The sequence below is a fragment of the Tamandua tetradactyla genome, chromosome 26, assembly GCF_023851605.1.
Source record: "Tamandua tetradactyla isolate mTamTet1 chromosome 26, mTamTet1.pri, whole genome shotgun sequence".
NCBI classification, from domain to species: domain Eukaryota; kingdom Metazoa; phylum Chordata; class Mammalia; order Pilosa; family Myrmecophagidae; genus Tamandua; species Tamandua tetradactyla.
Genome location: NC_135352.1, coordinates 43932237 through 43950873, shown reverse-complemented (window position 1 = coordinate 43950873; position 18637 = coordinate 43932237). Strand labels below are relative to the sequence as shown.

Here is an 18637-nt window from a genome sequence, read left to right as displayed (position 1 = left end):
CAGAAAAGAACAGAAGAGACTGTGTCAAAGGTGCTACTCTGCCCCAATATCTACTCTCCCCTTGTTCCTTAAAGTGGAACCGCTGGCTCTGGCTTATCCCATGGCCAGCTAGAGGAAGACTGCGCATTTGCCAACCTCCTCTGCAGCCAGGGCTGGCAGGGGGTAAAACTGTAGGCAATGACGTGTTACAGAAGGATGGCGGCAGGCTGCTGCCTGGAATCTGGATGTGATGGTGGCATCTCTAATTCCCATACACAAACATGAGGACCACAACCTGCCCAAAAGGCGTGGCGTGCCAGAGTCGTGAGCTGGAAGGGCTGGCCGAGAATAATGCTGTGAGGCAATCACACCAGGTCTGGAACACTTACATCTAGATTTCATTTCGTTGAGGGGGAGAAAAGAACACGATCTTCTAGGCCTCTTACTCTGGATTTTCTAATAAACGCAAACAAACCTAATTCTAAGTAGTGAAAAGGAGGCGGGGGGGAAGGTCAGCAGGAGTGAGGGAAAGGGCTCAGGTGGAGAGCAGGAGACATGGGGCAACGGGCCGCAGTCCAACCCAGGGCTGGTGCTTGGCTGGGTGGGGCAGAGGACAGCCACTGTCCATACAAACTCCCCCGCAGTGGGAGACTGACTGGCCACCACATATGCCACATGTCCTCAAAGCTCTGTTGTGGGCTGCGGGTCCCCCGGGGCACAATGCACGCCAGCCCGGCTGGAGACAGCAGGCAGCACTTCGAACACCTCCCAGCTTTTCCAGAAATAACTTTTCCCTGGGGCAACGCCCCACCCTGAAACCCTACGGGAGGAGGGGTGGAGTGGCTGAAGGGAACACTGCTTAATGGAACACAGAGAGAGCCTTGTTTCGGGTGCTGCTCCCACCTAAAGAAAGCGCAGCACTGTTACAGCCCGCAGAGGCAGCTCGGAACCAGCTCGGACCAGCTGGCACCTGACTGCGGCTGAGCTCTCTACAGGACAGAAAAGCTGGGCGTGTCTCCCTCTCTCTATGAACTTGCGTCTCCTGCCAAAGATGACTGCCCATTCTTAGAAAGCTGTTTCCCTTCTGAGTTGCCACTGTTCCTAGCAGAAATTTATCATTTATTTAAAAAACAAAAAATTATTGTGCAGATGCTGCTGGATCACGAAAGAAGAAATGCAGAGCACAATGCTTTCATTCTCTAACTGGGAACGCTGCCTTTAGCCCTGCCTGCGCCTCCGAACCTCACCCAACTACGTTCAGTTCCGCCTTTTTCCAAACTGCCCTCACTGCGCACTATTACTGTGACCACTGGGCACTATTACTGTGATTGTCACCTGTGCCTGCTTTCCACATGGGTCTAGTTAGTTTCACATAGAGTAACATGGCTCCTCTCCGCCTGCTTGTCAGAGCTCGGTCACTTAATAAATATTGACTGAGCGCTGACCGTGCAGTCGACTCTTGGCATCCATCAGGGAACAGAACTCAGACCCTGCCCGCCTCGCTGGGGCGCCCTGGGGGTGGGGGCAGGGCACCCGGGGTGGGCTGCCTTGGGGGTGGGGTGGGATACCGCAGTGGGGGGTGATGGGGGGATGCCATGGGGTGGGGGTGGGAGTGCCAGGGGCAGGGGTGGGGGTGGCTGCCACGCTGGTGGGGAAGGGCAGGGGGCCTTGTCCCCCTCGAGTCAAAAGCTTCAGGACCCCGGCACCCGCCATGCGGCCCTCCAGTGCAGAAAGGGAGGTCCGAGCTCACCGCGGCCAGCAGGATCTACAGGAGCAGGGCAAACACACTGAGACAGAAAACATAATTCTTAATAAACCGGAAAGGAACACCAACACTTTCCGTATTGTAAATGTTAATTTTGTGCCCTAAAACAGACACTTACACTGCAAATTTCTTGAGGGCCAGGACCATGTTTTCGTTTATGGGAATTTATTTTTATATTAAAAAAAAAAACAGCTAAATTATATGGAGCAGAATGTAAAACCTGCACGAATTTTTAAAATGAAACGGAAGCCTGGAAAGCCGTTTCTCGCTCTCCTGGCGGCCGCGCTGCGGACCCTGGACGGAGGGAAGCGCGGCCTCACGGAATGGACAGTCCGAGCACGCTGGCCCCGGGAGTGAAGGACGTCTGGCCTCGGCAGTCCCTGCGGCCCACGCCTTACTCATCTTGGCGGACGCGCGTGCCTGGGACGGTTTAATGACACGAGGCGGTCAATGCACGTTCGCCAAATGAACGAAGGTTCTAATCCCGCGTGCACTTTTACTGACACAAAGAACAGCTATTTACGAGAGTCCAAGGTCTTGATGAATTAATGAGCTTAAAAAACTATGAGGCCAATTTCTAAAGTAAACCTTTCTTTCTCTGTAGCTGACTGAGAAGCCCAAGTATCAAGGTAAGTTAGGTGCAGGCAGCTGCAAACTTTATGAATTTTGATCCTAGCAACTTAAGTTTGGATGGAGACGGAGCTTTACTTGGCACGCTCCCCAGAGTGGCATGTGAGAAGGCTCCGTAACACTGGGCGGCACATGGCAAAACTGGACAACTTCACTGGACTCGGTTTTTGGTTTTTGACCTTTCCTTTGCAAATGGAAAGCAGCTCTGGCTTAATAAGCCCAGGTCCACCTACAAAGCGAAGAAAGGCTCTGGCCTCCCAGGAGAGCTACTGTCTTCTGAAGGCTGAAATGGACAGTCATGTGGCTAGTGACCAGGACAGGTCTGTGAGTAAGGTGGCCGCCCTCTCTCTGTGCCTTTCCAGGCCTTACCTGAGAAGGGGCACTGCAGGAAAGTCCAGACAGCTCACCGATCCGCGCGGCGGCTGTGGGGTTGCTGGAGCTGATGAGGACAGGGGGGCTGATCTCCACGGAGTGGCGGTTCTGGGGCGTCTGGGCGGACTTGGGGGCCATGGTGAGGGAAGTGAAGGAGTGCCGCTTTCTGGTGTTCTTCTTGGCATCACAGTGCTTCGGAGCAGCGCTGCCCGGGGCCGCTGCTGAGGTGGCCTCTCCTGCGCCAGTTCCCGGGGCGGGAGGCTTATCCCACTCTATCAGCTGCTTAGCCGCCGAGTTAAACTGCAAGGCAAGCAAGAGACGGACACAGGAAGTTCGGACAATGCTCAAGGATTTCCTGGGGTTTACTTTCAACATCTCGTTATATTCTCCTCTATGTAAAATTTAAAGTCATCACTGTAAGGTTCACAGATTGTACTAGTTAGAAACTGTTTTTGTGCCCCCAAAAGTCATGTTCTTTAATCCTGATTCAATAATGCCGGGTGGAATCTTTTTGATTGTTTCCATGGAGATGTGACCCACCCAACTGTGGGTGGGAACATTTGATTAGGTGGTTTCCATGGAGATGTGTCTCTACCCCCTCAAGGTGGGGACCATTTTGGAAAAAGCTTCAGTGCCAACAGAACCCTCCGTGGCCAGAGATCTTTGGGGAGGAAGAAAGAAAACGCCCCCAGGGAAGATGTTTGAAAGGAGAAGCCAGAGACCCCAGCAGACATCAGCCATGCGCCTTCCCAGCGGACAGAGGTGTTCCAGACCATCTACCTCTCTTGAATCAAGGTATCTTTCCCTGGACGCCTTAGTTCGTACATTTTTATAGCCCTAGTACTGTAAACCTGCTATTAATAAATTCCCTTTTTAAAAGCCATTCCATTACCGGTATATTGCATTCCAGCAGCTTTACAAACTAAAACACAGGTGCACCTATACATTTTTTCTATGTGAGATGTCTTTTCTGTCAATTCTGGGATTTCATTCTATGTTACAGAAAGATACAAATTTAAGAACAAACAATTCCAATGCAAGACTAGATTAACAAGGTTAAAAAAAACAATTTTGGGGGGAATTTTCAAGAGGTCTAATTTTATTTATTTATTTATTATTATTATTATTATTTTTTGCATGGGTGGGCACAAGGAAATGAACCCAGGTCTCCGGCACGGCAGGTGGGAACTGTGCCTGCTGAGCCACCGTGGCCTGCCCTCAAGCAGTCTAATTTTAAAAATTGCCATTAACAAATAAGGATTTATTTTAGTCCATTGATGAAATTTAGAGAAGAGCAGAGATTGGGTTATCAAAAGGGTATTATTTGTACTGCCCAGTAATGGCCGAGTATTTGCTTAAAGCATAACTGATCATTGAGGGAGCAACCTTTGTGTTTGGAAAAAGTCATCAAGGAGACAAAGAATTAAACCTTGAAATAACCTCCTACTCCATATATTTTAAAAGACCCTCACAAAAAAGTTGTTATTGATTCTTGGTATGCTTTTGTCATATCACTGTCCCACTTACTTTCATGTATGCTCAAACTTTAAATCATAACAGGATAAGACATGAAATTTAAGTCCTGGTGGTTAAATTCACTTAGTCTTTTGAAAAGTTGTTTTAGTGTAAAGTAAAAGCACAAGTGGTCAAAAGCTATGCACTGGGATGATAACATCAGCAAAGAAAGAAAGAATATAGGGTTTCTGCGTTGCATGAGGTAAAATAAAGCATTTCCAGAAAGCTGCAATGATAACAAGCTGCATACAACTTAACTACATATTACAATAACGGAAAAGCATTGAACACATATTTTAAACTCTCATAAGAACAAAATTAAGATGCAAATGATAAACATTTCAAGTAATATCAGGAATCTGTCTTTCATAATAAAATAAGATTTTTCCATTTCAGCATTCTAGTTTAACACTTCATAAATGCCTTTTTGTAAAATACCATCATCAAATGTGATTTTTTGCTCACCTAAGTGGTGAGGACTACCTCTTCCTGCCTTGCTGATGAGAATGCTCTCCAGAAGAACGAAAACCCTGACAGGCACACTGAATGGAATGAGCTTGCTCTGGCACAGCTGGCTTCTCACAAAGCTGTGTTAGCTGCGCTCAGTGGCCAGTACCTCCCCAGGTGATCGCACACTGGATAGTAACTAGTTCATGAGGCTTCCCAGGAGCTGGAATTCATCTGACCTAGCTGATCTGTAAGTAGGAGGGAACATCTTTTTCCAAAATGAACATGCCTCTTCTTTAGACGTCAAGGATTTAACCAGGTGATAAACTTTCAAGAGAAATAGGCAGAAATGCCACAGTAACACCTTTCAATGCCTGGCAGGGACAAGAAGCACACGTACTTCTTGTGGTATGTACTTAGGGGCGATGGACTGAGGAACTATTAAAGGGCAACCTTATTACAGTATAATAATATTTAGCCAGGAGATCCTGAATTTATAAATCTAGCCATCTCACCTCCTGGGAGGTCCTCATCAGAATTAAATGGCCAAAGGAAGCAAAATAATATTTTATTATTATGGTGAGGGTAGAAACTTCAGCATAGAGTTCAAATAAATGGGCATGAACCATGTAGGAACCTCTTTCCCACAAAGGTTGGACCTGAGTAGCCTGGAATCAAAGCAGACAGAAGAGCTAGTTCATTGCCTCCATCCCAAACTTAAAATGCCAATGACCAGAGGGCTGCATGCCCAGCAATGCCACCGTTGCCTTCTTCTACCACAGTAAGTTCACTTCGATCTCAAGGCTCCCATCCTCAGAAGCAGGGCCAGTAACCTGGTCCATCGACTCAGACTCCTGTTTCACTGAGTAAGAAGGAGGGGAAGGAGGTAAGAGGACGACTTCCTCCCCAAGGAGGCCAAAAAGATGAACAGAGGGAGTTATCACACCTACGGGAGATCATGGCTGGATTCATTTCGGAGTCAAGCCACAGGCTCCATCACCTGTGTCTCTTTTCACATATTTTACAGCCTGGTCATGCTGATACCAAACCAAGTGTCAACTATAGGTTTTATTACGTTACTATCTCAGATTTGTATATTCTGTGTTCAGGGATAAAAGCATGTAAGAATTAAAGTATGGATCCCTACATTTTCTGTTTTTATAATTAGAAATTACTGGCTGCTTCCTCATCTTTCATCATGCCATGTATCTCCATTTCAGTAACTATATATTGAGCACCTACTATGTCCTGTATGATGTACTAGAGATCTACAGATGCAAAGAAATGGCCCCTGTCCTTTAAGAACTTGAAAAGAGATGTAGGGATTTGAATTTTATGGAATCATGAATAGGGTGTGAGATCCTGTTGGCTTGTACAGATTAGTGTGATGCCCCAATACTCCCAGAGTTATCTGAGCAGGGAATAAAAAAGTATTTACAAATTCCCCTTAGGGGACGGGGGAGAGAGGAGGAAATATTCAACCTCCCCATCTGGGGAATTTCTGATATTCTCACAAGCAGTGGAGACAATCAAATCAATGGGTTAGCCCTGAATCTTGAGGCTCAGCCCTGTGAAGCTTATTTCTGCAAACGAGAAGCTAAGGCTTCTGATAATTATGTTTAAGTGTCACCCCCTGGAGAACCTCTTGTGTTGCTCAGACATGGCCTCTTGAAACCAAATCAGCCAGTGAACTCACTGCCCTTCCCTCTATGTGGGACATGACTCCCAGGGGTGTAAATCTCCCTGGCAATTGGGGCAGAAATCCTGGGATGAGCTGGGACCTGGCCATCAAGGGACTGAGAAAGCCTTCTTGATCCGAAGGGGAATAAGAGAAATGAGACAAAATAAAGTTTCAGGAGCCGAGAGATTTCAAACAGACCTGAGAGGTTGTTCTGGAGGTTATTCTTACTCATGATACAGATATCCCCTTTTTAGTTCATGGTGTATTGGAGTAACTGGAGGGAAGTCCCTGAAAATGTTGAGCTGTGTTCCAGTAGCCTTGAGTCTTGAAGACTACTGTAATAACTACACAGCTTTTACAAGTGACCATGTGACTCTGAAAACCTTGTGTCTGATGATCCTTTTATCTAGGTTATGGACAGATGAGTGAAAAAATAAAGATAAAATTTAAATAAGTAATGGGGGGGGATAAGGGTAAAAAATTGTGTAGATTGAAATACTGTGAGTCAGTGAGAGTGAGAGGTAAGGGGTAGGGGATGTAAGGGTTTTTTCTCTTTATTTCTTTTTCTGGAGTGATGCAAATGTTCTAAAAATGATCGTGGTGATGAACACACAACTATGAGCCACTGATTGTATAATATGGTTGGACTGCATGTGTGTGAAGATTTCTCAATAAAAGTATTAAAAAAAATTTTTTTTTAAACCAGACATGCAAATACACAAACGTTTCCCATAATGTCTTGTGTCTGGCTTCTTTCACTCAACAATGTTTTTTTTGAGATTTATTTATATTACTCCAAGAATTGGTAGCTCCTTCCTCCTAATCTGCTGTGTAACATTCCATTGTGTAAATATGCCAAAACATATTTGTCCAGTATTGTTGGCTGACGTTTGGGGTCTCCTCCCTCCCTTCAACTGTGGCTATTAAGAATAACAGTGCTATGAATTATCCAGGTCGTGTCTATTTATCGACACTGGCATGTATCTGAGTATTTGGTACACGTGCAGGAGTGGAACTGCTGGCTAAAGGATAGGCGTTTGTTTAGAAAAATGGAACCTATGCAGAAGCATACACAGGCAAGGAGACACACACGGCGCTGTGGAATCCGGTGACTCGGCAGGCAACAGACCCAGCTCTAATCCTAGCACAACCATCAACTAACTATGTGACCCTGAAGGAACCATTTTACTGCTTGGGATGGTGGCTTTCTCAGCTACAAAATGAGGAAACTGAAGCCAAAGATCTTTATGTCCTTTTCTGCCCTCAAAATGAATAATGTGTAATATTACTTTAAAAGGACATGGCTCATTTTTCTATTGCATTTCTTTCATTTCTATTCCTCTAAATAGCTTCATATATTTTTTTCTGCCTTTCATTTTTGCAAATGGACAGCACGACTTGTTAGCAACATGTTGTCTTTCTTTAAAATTGTTATAGACTTTTTTTGATATAGCAGAGGTCAGCATTAAAAAAAAAACACTATATGCTTCCTTTGAAGGTATCACAGAAAATCATAAAGTTAGGACTATTTGGTAGAGGCCTTAAGTAAATAAGGTGACACCTAAAGAGGCTTTTTGGGTGGGTGTGACAACCTTCAGTTACAACAGGAAAGCAAGGATGAGACTGGGTTTTCTGTGTGCATGGTCCGAGAGTCGGACATGTCCGAGAGTCGGACATGCAAGGCGCGTGTTCTACCGCTGAGTCACCCGTGCACCCAGGGTGCGAGTGCTCCTAATGGCTCTTGGATAAAACTCTTACCTGAGTGTCTGTTTGAGCTCAGAAGTGTGGGGCTCTCACGACATTTATCCACCAGGACCACTATGTTGGTAAGAGACACGTGCTATGACTCGGGTAAAATAAAAGACAAAATTTAGCAGACTGGATCAAAAAGCAGGGGCTAAAGGGACTCATCGATTTTTAAAATTCTTACGTTGCTTTTTGGGAAAAGACTACAATACTGACAAAATAACAACAGCAGCAACAGGGTACTTCAGAAGCACCAAAATGAAAAACAATTTTAAAAAATTTAACAAAAAAAAAGAAATACCAAAATAACTTCTTGTCATGTCTGCCCTCAATGCTAAAGTCAACATGGCTTTTTCGAAAAAGATGGAACTTAACATTATTTAAAGGAGAAGATTTTTCTTAATGAGGAGTAACTTAAATATTTTATATAATGATTTATATAAAGTTCATAGAGGAAAGTTTACAGAGGAGTAAGACTCTGTCTTTGAGCCCCAGAAAATACAAATACGAGGCCTCAGGAGAGACAGCCCTAATTCACAAGCCATGAGGGCGCCTAAATACAGTAGTTTTTTGATAAAAGGCAAAGACTTTTAAAATTTATTATAAATGTAACATTCATTATTTTCAAAAAGGAATAAATAGAATAGAATATTATGAAGTAAAAAATGCAAAGCCTCAATCAGTTCCCCATACGCACTCTCCACCCCAGTTGCTAGCTGCATCTACCCTGAACAGTTTTGAACATCTTCTGCCATGCATTTTCTATATTGCTGTTGTTAAATATGCATCTACTTTTTACAATTTTAACTCGGAATCAAGTAATGCATGCTGGGCCCTCCCTTGATATCTCACGGACATTTTTTCTGTGTCAACAGAGACAGTTGATCACATGGTATTTCATTGTCTAGAGATGTCATAATTTAATATATCTTGGCATGACAGTGCAAGCATATTTGTAAACTACTAAAAGCAAAATTGATAGATCAAATAGTAAGCTGAAACATTTTTTTCTGTTGGATATTACCAAAAGGTACTCGGAAAAGGTGACAATTTTCATCACCTCCGGTAGTATACAAAAGTCTCTCTTTCCCCACATCTTTAACAATATTCCATGTTATTGATCTATTTTGTAAAAGAGCTATCAGATGGAGACATATGCTATTTAAATTTGTATTTCTCTATTTATGAGAGTACCTATTTTCTTTTCTGGGGATTTCATTATTTCCACACTTAATCCATTTTTCTCTTGGGTTTTCAGTCTTTTTCTCATAAATTTCTAAGTGCTTTACAGATTATATAAAGTACTCTATATAATATATACATTTATACCTACATTAGCCCATCAAATTAGAAATAGTGTTCTAATTTATTTTTTAGCTTGATATGTTTGTTGTATATAAATTTTATTTTATGCACCCCAACTTATCAATATTTTTCTTTTATGGTGTATCAATTCACATCATGCTTTTAAAATCTTCTCATTGCATAACTATTTTTAAAAAGACATCTACTTTTTCCCTAGTATTTTTGTGGTTTGCTTCCCCCACTTCCTTCTATATCTCAATCTCTGAGCCAAGTGAAGATCTGGTTTTGCGTAAAGAATGAGGCAGAGAGGTAGAAGCCTCTAGGTTGCACCTGGCTCAGCAGTTGTCCTTTCACCACGCATCACACAGCCCATCTTTTCCCCACCGGAGGCACCTCCCCTTTATAAACGCGTGTTTTAAATGCAGCACTTCAACACTAAGCTGCTCAGCTAAATCTAATGTTTCTTCCCCACACTGACATCTGGGAGAAAACCAGCGAATGCTATGGGTAGAAATCCTTAGCCACTTTACACCCTCCTGGCTGAAATGAAAAATTCTGGTCACATGACAGTCCAGTGCAAAGTGTTTTTGACATCATGGCAACGAGGACTCTGCAATCCCATTAGTCTTTCATTCTGCCCTGCAATTTAGGTAACAAGGTTTTTGTTTTTTGGACAACCCAAATTCAAAAGCAAGTTCCATCTTCATTTATAATACAAGACGGGCGCACAGAAGAGGAACGATTAGCGAGCCCGGAGGGCTTTCTCAGGAGCCTTTTTAAATTTTGACACAAAAGCTTCCCTCAGGTAGCAGCTTCATTTAAGCCTCTATAAATATGTGCTGAATGAATAAAAATGTTTGTCTCTTAGAACTATCACGGGAACCATCAAGGACTGCCTCTAAACCAGCACTGTCCAACTGAAGTATAATGTCAATCACATCTGCAATTTAAACCTTTCTGGTAGCCACGTTAAGATAAGGCGAAACAGGTCAAATTAATTTTAATAATGTGCTTTATTTAACCCACTATGTCCCAATTATTATCAGTCAGACATATAGTCACTGGAGACACAAGCTGAGGCATTTCACACTCTGTTCCCCACGCTGCACAGCAGTGTGGGTTTCCCTGTTCCCCTGTGAGCCCGCCACACGCGGGGGCGCGGGAGCTGTGGCCTGGGTCCCGAGTGGGGCAGCGCTCGGCCCCCAGTTGCCACGCGGCAAAGCCAAGGCTCTGGGTGGGCGGCCTCCTGCGGCTCATCGGGCACGCGGAACCTCTACTACAGGCAGACGTCCTCAGCCACTCACATCCTCCTGCCCACCCGGCTGGGCCACCAGGCTGCGGGGACTCAGGGGCAGCGGGCACGAGGGCTGCCCACCGAGGTAGTGGGCATGAGGACTGCCCACCGAGGCAGCGGGCACGAGGACTGCCCACCAAGGCAGCGGGCATGAGGGCTGCCCACCGAGGCAGCGGGCACGAGGGCTGCCCACCGAGGCAGCAGGCAGTGGAGACCAGCCTCCCAGGCGACAAGCCTCGCGGCATCCTGCCGAGGGGAGGGACGTTCAGCCACTGCTCCACTGAACTAAATGATGCCACCAAAGTTCCTGGAGAAGGGAAGGCCTGGGTCAAGGAAGCACTGGAAAGCAGAAGAAATGCTCAGCCCAGGGATGAGACAGGAGGACGCACAGAACGGGCAAGGTGTAGAAAGGTTTAAAGACAAAGACAAAAGCTCTATCCTGAAAGTGAAGGCTGAACACGCACCTATGACCCCAAAGCTCTGGGGCAAGAGATCTACAGTCTAACCACAGTACTGGGGAGACAGGCTAACGGGTAATTCAAAAACTGACTTCCGTTCTGCTCACTGGGTTTACTGAATTTGACAATACCTAGATTTTGCGTGTTTCTTTTATTTCATGCTCACTAACCAAATACACACCACAAATTAAAAATGCGTATTCACCAAAAGGATACATTCTAATGACACATTTCACCCAAGAAGAACCTTATCATCACATGCAGGGATATTATAGAGGAAATATACATATCTCAGGAGGTCACGAATATGGAATTGTTAAATTCTAATGAAAAAATCGCTGCTGTATAATAATGCATTGACCAAAATTCCACAGTGATGTGTACACACTTAATAAATCCGTGAACAGAATATTTCCCTTGCACTGGGTACCAGAGTGTGTGCGAGGATGAGTGTGTGGACATGCGTGGGCCTGCACGGTGGAAGGAGGGTAATGACACGAAGGAAACGGGCACGGAAAGAGAATCCAGAGGAGAATTCTCTTTGGCATTATGACTTTGTCTAAGATCTCCCTTCTCAGCACACAATTCTCTCCCCTGCACAAATGTAAAACTTCATTAATAGGTACGTTGCCACGAACCTCTATTATAAATGCCACATTTCACAAGATTTAGAAAAATTTTTCTTGAAACACATTCTATTTCATGATAGAAAAGCTTGGTTCCCCATTGATTTAACAACTGGGATCCTTGCACTCCTGCCACTTGCATACCACATATGCACACAAATACCCAGACCAGTATGCAACATTTATTCTGTCTTCTTTGTACAATACTAGGCATGACTTGACACTAGATTATTTAAAATGAACTTACTTGGCTTCTTAAAACATTAGATACTGCAAAATTTAGAAAGTATACAGCAACATAATAATTTCTAAAAAAAAATAATAAAATTGAAACTAACAAGTTAATTTAAAAACATCATCTTTTAAAGTTGTTTCAATTTTATTATATTTAAAAGATGATGTTTTTTAATTAACTTGTTATTTTCCTTTCTAAAAAGCAAATTTAGATATTTGAAATTATTGAGCAATGGCTCATTCCTGAAAATTAGCTGTTGGGGTGCTAGAATTTGAGAAGTCTTAATTTTTAAATTACGTTTCTTTTATTTTTGCATGGGCAGAAACTGAGACTCAAACCCGGTTCTCTGCCTGCTGAGCCACTGTCTCACTACCCTTAATTTTTAAAAAATATTTTACTGAGAAATCTTCACACACACAGTGCACCCAGAGTATACAATCAACGGCTCACATCATCACATAGTTGTGTGGAAAGTCTTAAATACTTCTGATGAAAAGTGAAAATTCCTCTACATATCCAGACAAAGCTGGAAGACAGAAAGGATTCTGCATCCACATTCAGCCCGAGGCTGGCGCACGGGGAGCCGAAGAGGCAGTGAAACTGCAGAATGGAAACCACGACTTGCCCCTCAGTTACTGGTTGAGTGTCCCTAAACAAGACACTCAGCTTGTCTAAAAAACAGGGAAAATAATTAAATTATGGTTGAGCTGCCAGAGTGTTTATTACGTAGTCACAAAAAAGTGGTGCTTAGTAAGTACCACAACAGCAGGCAAAGTCATGCGCGCCGTATCACTACGGCATAAGGAAAAAGAACGGAAGGATTTTCACCCACACTATATGTGATAGGACTGATTACTATTTCCTCCTAAATGTTCTGGAATGTGATCCTATTATAGAAGGAGACCGACTGAGCATATTCTTTATGCAGGACGGGGCCCTGAACATGAAATCATGCACACATGCAACCCACTCTTGGCATGTACCTGGCCTGTAAGAATGGCATGAACTGCGGAGTTTCGAAGGGAGGAGAGGGTTGTGTTTCGTTTCTGCACAGGAGCATCAGGAAACACGGGCTTATGGAAACGATAGTACGCATTTGGGTCCTCAAGCAGCGATGAGCCTTCTGCAGAGACAAGGGCACAGAGAGACCCCTGGTGAAGGAAACGGCACGAGCAACACTGTAGGGTCTGCTCTCCAGGGAGATGAGCAGGGCAGGTCAGCTAGGACCCCGGGCAGGCACAGGGGAAGGTGGTCGGGCTAAAGACCCCGGAGCTTCTCTGGGGAGTCACTGCGGATGTTAAACCCCATTTGGTCATTATCCTCAGGCGCTGCAGAGATCTGTACTTTCATGTTCTATAAAACTACTCAAACTACCTGAAATGGTCTATTCATGCAGTGAAAACTCGAGAAACATGAACTGATCTGTAGAATCTCAGCTCCCTGAATGTTTTCCTCATGGAAGACTAAAGAAACTCTTAAATTAGAAAGAGGGTGCTTAAAACAGATGGAGCATAAACTGAGCTAAATAAAGGTCCTTACCTCATCTAAACCACACCTTCACGCTGAATCTAGCGAACATGCCTCTGGCCGTACGTACTGACAGTTGACCCTGGAGCTCAAGGGGACACCTGCCCCTGCCCTTAGAACCCCAGAAGCCAGTGCTCGTTTTTCCCTCCGTCACTGCCACAGAACAGAAGGCAACGATTACTTGTATTAAACTGATAACATTGAGAAGATAATGAAAACCTGTACCATGGAACAGAGCCTACAATGCTGGGGGAAAAATGTTATTCTAAAGCACATATGATGTGTCCATTCAATAGGAGCTAAAGTGAAAGGATGCTGCAAGGAAGTAATTCTCTCTTACAGAATTCTCAACAATATCTCTCTAAATTTCCAGTATAAATTATTAATTCAGAGATCAGTCCAAGATAGCAGCTTAGCGAGGGATGGGATTTAGTTTGTCCTGCAGAGCAGCTAGTAAATAGCCAGGAACAGGACAGAACAGCTCCTGGGGCCATGTCAATGACCCGACACACAGTGTACCCCAGTCTGGACCAGCTGGACCGGCTGTGAGCTCCACCCCGAACTGTGAGTCCCCCAAGCCCGGAGGTCAGTGCCCCTCCCCTAAAGGCTGCTTCCCAGAGGGGAAGGAAAGGGACTTTAGCAGCAGCAGGGGCTGAGCACAACCAAGCTCCAGTTGTGGAATTCATTAACAAATTCTGACTACTAAAAATAGGCCCCCAGCTCAGCTGAACCCCAGGTAAAAGCTGAGGTTGCTGGTTTTTGCCCTGGCACAGAGGGGGCAGGGTTGATGGAAAAAGAAAAAAAAAACAGAGGTATTTTGCATCAGGCAGCACATAATACCTGAAAGGGTCTGGGCCCTGAAGGAAAGCAGGGGGCACATACGACCTGGAGACACCCAGAGCAATGTACCAACTTAGGCACTTGACTGGCAAACCCAAAGAACGGGGGTCCTGCTCTGAAAAGGATTTTTCTTTTTCTTTTTTGTGGTTGTGTTTCTACGGCTTGACTGTTCTTTGGATGGAGCAGCACGAGTTCTCAGGCTCCAACTGCCCCAGGCAAGGGCAGAATTAAGTTTGTCTGAGAGCTTGTCTGGAGCCCGTGCCTTCTGCAGGAGAGGGGTGGAGCCCAGACAGGCGGATTCCCTCCCTCAAGGAGTTCAGACCCCAGGGTCTGGAAAACTGCAGCAATTGAAGTCAGCCTACAAGCTCTCCTCTGTCTCCACCACACCCCAGCCAGGAGAGTCTGCTGAAGTTAAAGGTGCCTCCTCACCTTATGCTGGGGGGACCTGCAGGCAGACAAGCACCACGCACTGGGCAGGACAGGAAAATCACAGAGTCCGGAGACTTCACAGGAAAGTCTTTCAACCTGCTGGGTCTCAACCTCAGCAAAACTGATGCAGGAGACTCTTTCCTTCTGAGAGGAGGCCAGTCTGGTCTGGGAAAATCTGACTGAGGTCTATATTACCTAAGTAGACCCTCCTGGGGTAGGGATGTTGGGAGAGAAGGCACCATACAGGCAGGGCAAGAAACAAGAAACCATGAACAGAAAATTCTGATCTGTTAAACAGAATCTAAGCTAGCAGTCTAGAATAAACTGAACTGAATGTCAAAGAACAGATAGACAACAAGTTTTCCAGCAAGAAAATCCTAGGTAGAAGTGAAAACAATCTCCAGAATAAAATAATAAAGGAAATTAAATATCTAGACACCAGCAAAAAACAACAAACCATACTAGGAAAACTGAAGATATGGCCAAGTCAAAGGAACAAACCAACAATTCAAATGCAATACAGGGGTTGAAACAATTAATTTAGGATGCTCGAACAGACATGGAAAACCTCATCAAAAATCAAATCAATGATATATATATCGACCAATGGAATCGAATAGAGTGCTCAGATATAGACCCTCTCATCTATGGACATTTGATCTTTGATAAGGCAGTCAAGCCAACTCACCGGGGACAGAACAGTCTCTTCAATAAATGGTGCCTAGAGAACTGGATATCCATATGCAAAAGAATGAAAGAGGACCCGTATCTCACACCCTATACAAAAGTTAACTCAAAATGGATCAAAGATCTAAACATTAGGTCTAAGACCATAAAACAGTTAGAGGAAAATGTAGGGAGATATCTTATGAATCTTACAATTGGAGGTGGTTTTATGGACCTTAAACCTAAAGCAAGAGCACTGAAGAAAGAAAGAAATAAATGGGAGCTCCTCAAAATTAAACACTTTTGTGCATCAAAGAGCTTCATCAAGAAAGTAGAAAGACAGCCTACACAATGGGAGACAATATTTGGAAATGACATATCAGATAAAGGTCTAGTATCCAGAATTTATAAAGAGATTGTTCAACTCAACAACAAAAAGACAGCCAACCCAATTACAAAATGGGAAAAAGACTTGAACAGACACCTCTCAGAAGAGGAAATACAAATGGCCAAAAGGCACATGAAGAGATGCTCAATGTCCCTGGCCATTAGAGAAATGCAAATCAAAACCACAATGAGATATCATCTCACACACACCAGAATGGCCATTATCAACAAAACAGAAAATGACAAGTGCTGGAGAGGATGTGGAGAAAGAGGCACATTTATCCACTGTTGGTGGGAATGTCAAATGGTGCAACCACTGTGGAAGGCAGTTTGGCGGTTTCTCAAAAAGCTGAATATAGAATTGCCATATGACCCAGCAATACCATCGCTAGGTATCTACTCAGAGGACTTAAGGGCAAAGACATAAACGGACATTTGCACACCAATGTTTATAGCAGCATTATTTACAATTGCAAGGAGATGGAAACAGCCAAAATGTCCATCAACAGACGAGTGGCTAAACAAACTGTGGTATATACATACGATGGAATATTATGCAGCTTTAAGACAGGATAAACTTATGAACCATGTAATAACATGGATGGACCTAGAGAACATCATGCTGAGTGAGACTAGCCAAAAACTAAAGGACAAACACTGTATGGTCCCACTGATGTGAACCGACATTAGAGAATAAACTTGGAATATGTCATTGGTAACAGAGACCATCAGGAGTTAGAAACAGGGTAAGATAATGGGTAATTGGAGCTGAAGGGATACAGACTGTGCAACAGGACTAGATACAAAAACTCAAAAATGGACAACACAATAATACCTAATTGTAATGTAATTACGTTAAAACACTGAATGAAGCTGCATCTGAGGTATAGTTTTTTTTTAATTATTATTTTTTATGTTTTATTTAATTTTTTTCTATTATCATTTTATTTCTTTTTCTGTTGTCTTTGTATTTCTTTTTCTAAATTGATGCAAATGTACTAAGAAATGATGAATATGCATCTATGTGATGATATTAAGAATTACTGATTGTATATGCAGAATGGAATGATTTCTAAATGTTGTGTTAATTAATTTTTTTTTAATTAATAATAAAAAAAAAATTTAGAATTGTCATAGCCCAAACATCCCTAAAGAGAAGAATGGAAAGATCAAAAAACAACAACAACAACAACAACAAAAAAAAATCAAATCAATGAATTGAGGGATGATATAAAGAAGGCAAGGGATGAACAAAAAGAAGAAATCAAAAGTCTGAAAAAAGAAATCATAGAACTTACAGGAATGAAAGGCACAGTAGAAGAGATGACAAAAACAAGGGAAACCTACAATGCTAAATTTCAAGAGGCAGAAGATAGGATTAGTGAACTGGAAAACGGAACATCTGAAATCCAACGAGCAAAAGAACAGGGAAAAAAGAATGAAAAAATATAAACAGGGACTTAGGGAACTGAATGACAACATGAAGTGCACGAATATACGTGTTGTGGGTGTCCCAGAAGGAGAAGAGAAGGGAAAAGGAAGAGAAAAGCTAATGCAGGAAATTATCTGAAAATTTCCCAACTCTTACGAAAGACTTAAAATTACAGATCCAAGAAGTGCAGCGTACCCCAAACAGAATAGATCCAAATAGACATACTCCAAGACACTTAATAATCAGAATGTCAGATGTCAAAGAGAAAGAGAGAACTTTGGAAGCAGCAAGAGAAAAGCAACCCATCGCATACAAGAGAAGCCCAATAAGACTACGCATAGATTTCTCAGCTGAAAACATGGAGGTAAGAAGACAGTGGTATGATATATTTAAAATACTAAAAGAGAAAATATGCCAACCAAGAATTCTATATCCAGCAAAACTGTGCTTCAAAAATGAGGGGGAAATTAAAACATTTTCAGATAAAAAATCACTGAGAAAATTTGTGTCCAAGAGACTGGCTCTGCAAGAAATACTAAATGGAGCACTAGAGACAGATAGGAAAAGACAGCAGAGAGAGGTGTGGAGAAGAGTGTAGAAATGAAGACTATCAGTAAAGGTAATAAGATTAAAAGTTAGATATTACATATAGACTCCAAAAGGCAAAATGGTAGAAGAAAGTACCGCCCTTACAGTAATAACACTAAATGTTAATGGATTAAACTGTCCAATCAAAAGACATACACCAGCAGAATGGATTTAAAAACAGGACCCATCTATACGCTGTCTACAGGAGACACATTTTAGACCTAAGCATAAACACAGGCTGAAAGTGAAAGGTTGGAAAAAGATATTTCATGCAAACAAAAATCAGAAAAGAGCAGGAGTAGCTATACTAATATCCAACAAATTAGATGTCAAATGTGAAACAATTAAAAGAGGCAAAGTAGGACACTGTGTATTAATAAAAGGAACAATTCAACAAGAAAACATTACAATCATAAATATTTATGGATTGAGCCAGAGTACTCCAAAATACATGAATTGAACACTGAAAGCATTGAAAGAAGAAATAGACACATCTACCATAATAGTTGGAGACTCCCATTCCCTGCTCTCATCAATGGATAGAACATCTAGACAGAGGATCAATAAAGAAACAGAGAAGATGAATAATACAATAAATGAACTAGACTACACAGACATTCATAGAACATTACGCCTCACAACAGGAGGATACACCTTTTTCTCAAGTGCTCATGGATCATTCTCAAAGATAGTCCATATGCTGGGTCACAAAGCA

General features: G+C 43.0%; 1 protein-coding gene across 1 annotated transcript in view; it reads right to left on the bottom strand.

The window, feature by feature from the left end:
- SH3RF1 (SH3 domain containing ring finger 1) overlaps window positions 1–18637 on the bottom strand; it is a 205131-nt gene that overhangs the window by 59720 nt on the left and 126774 nt on the right. Inside the window, exon 5 of the mRNA XM_077144597.1 lies at window positions 2744–3046. Within this exon, the coding sequence (XP_077000712.1) occupies window positions 2744–3046 (303 nt within the window). The remainder of the gene's footprint in view (window positions 1–2743; window positions 3047–18637) is intronic.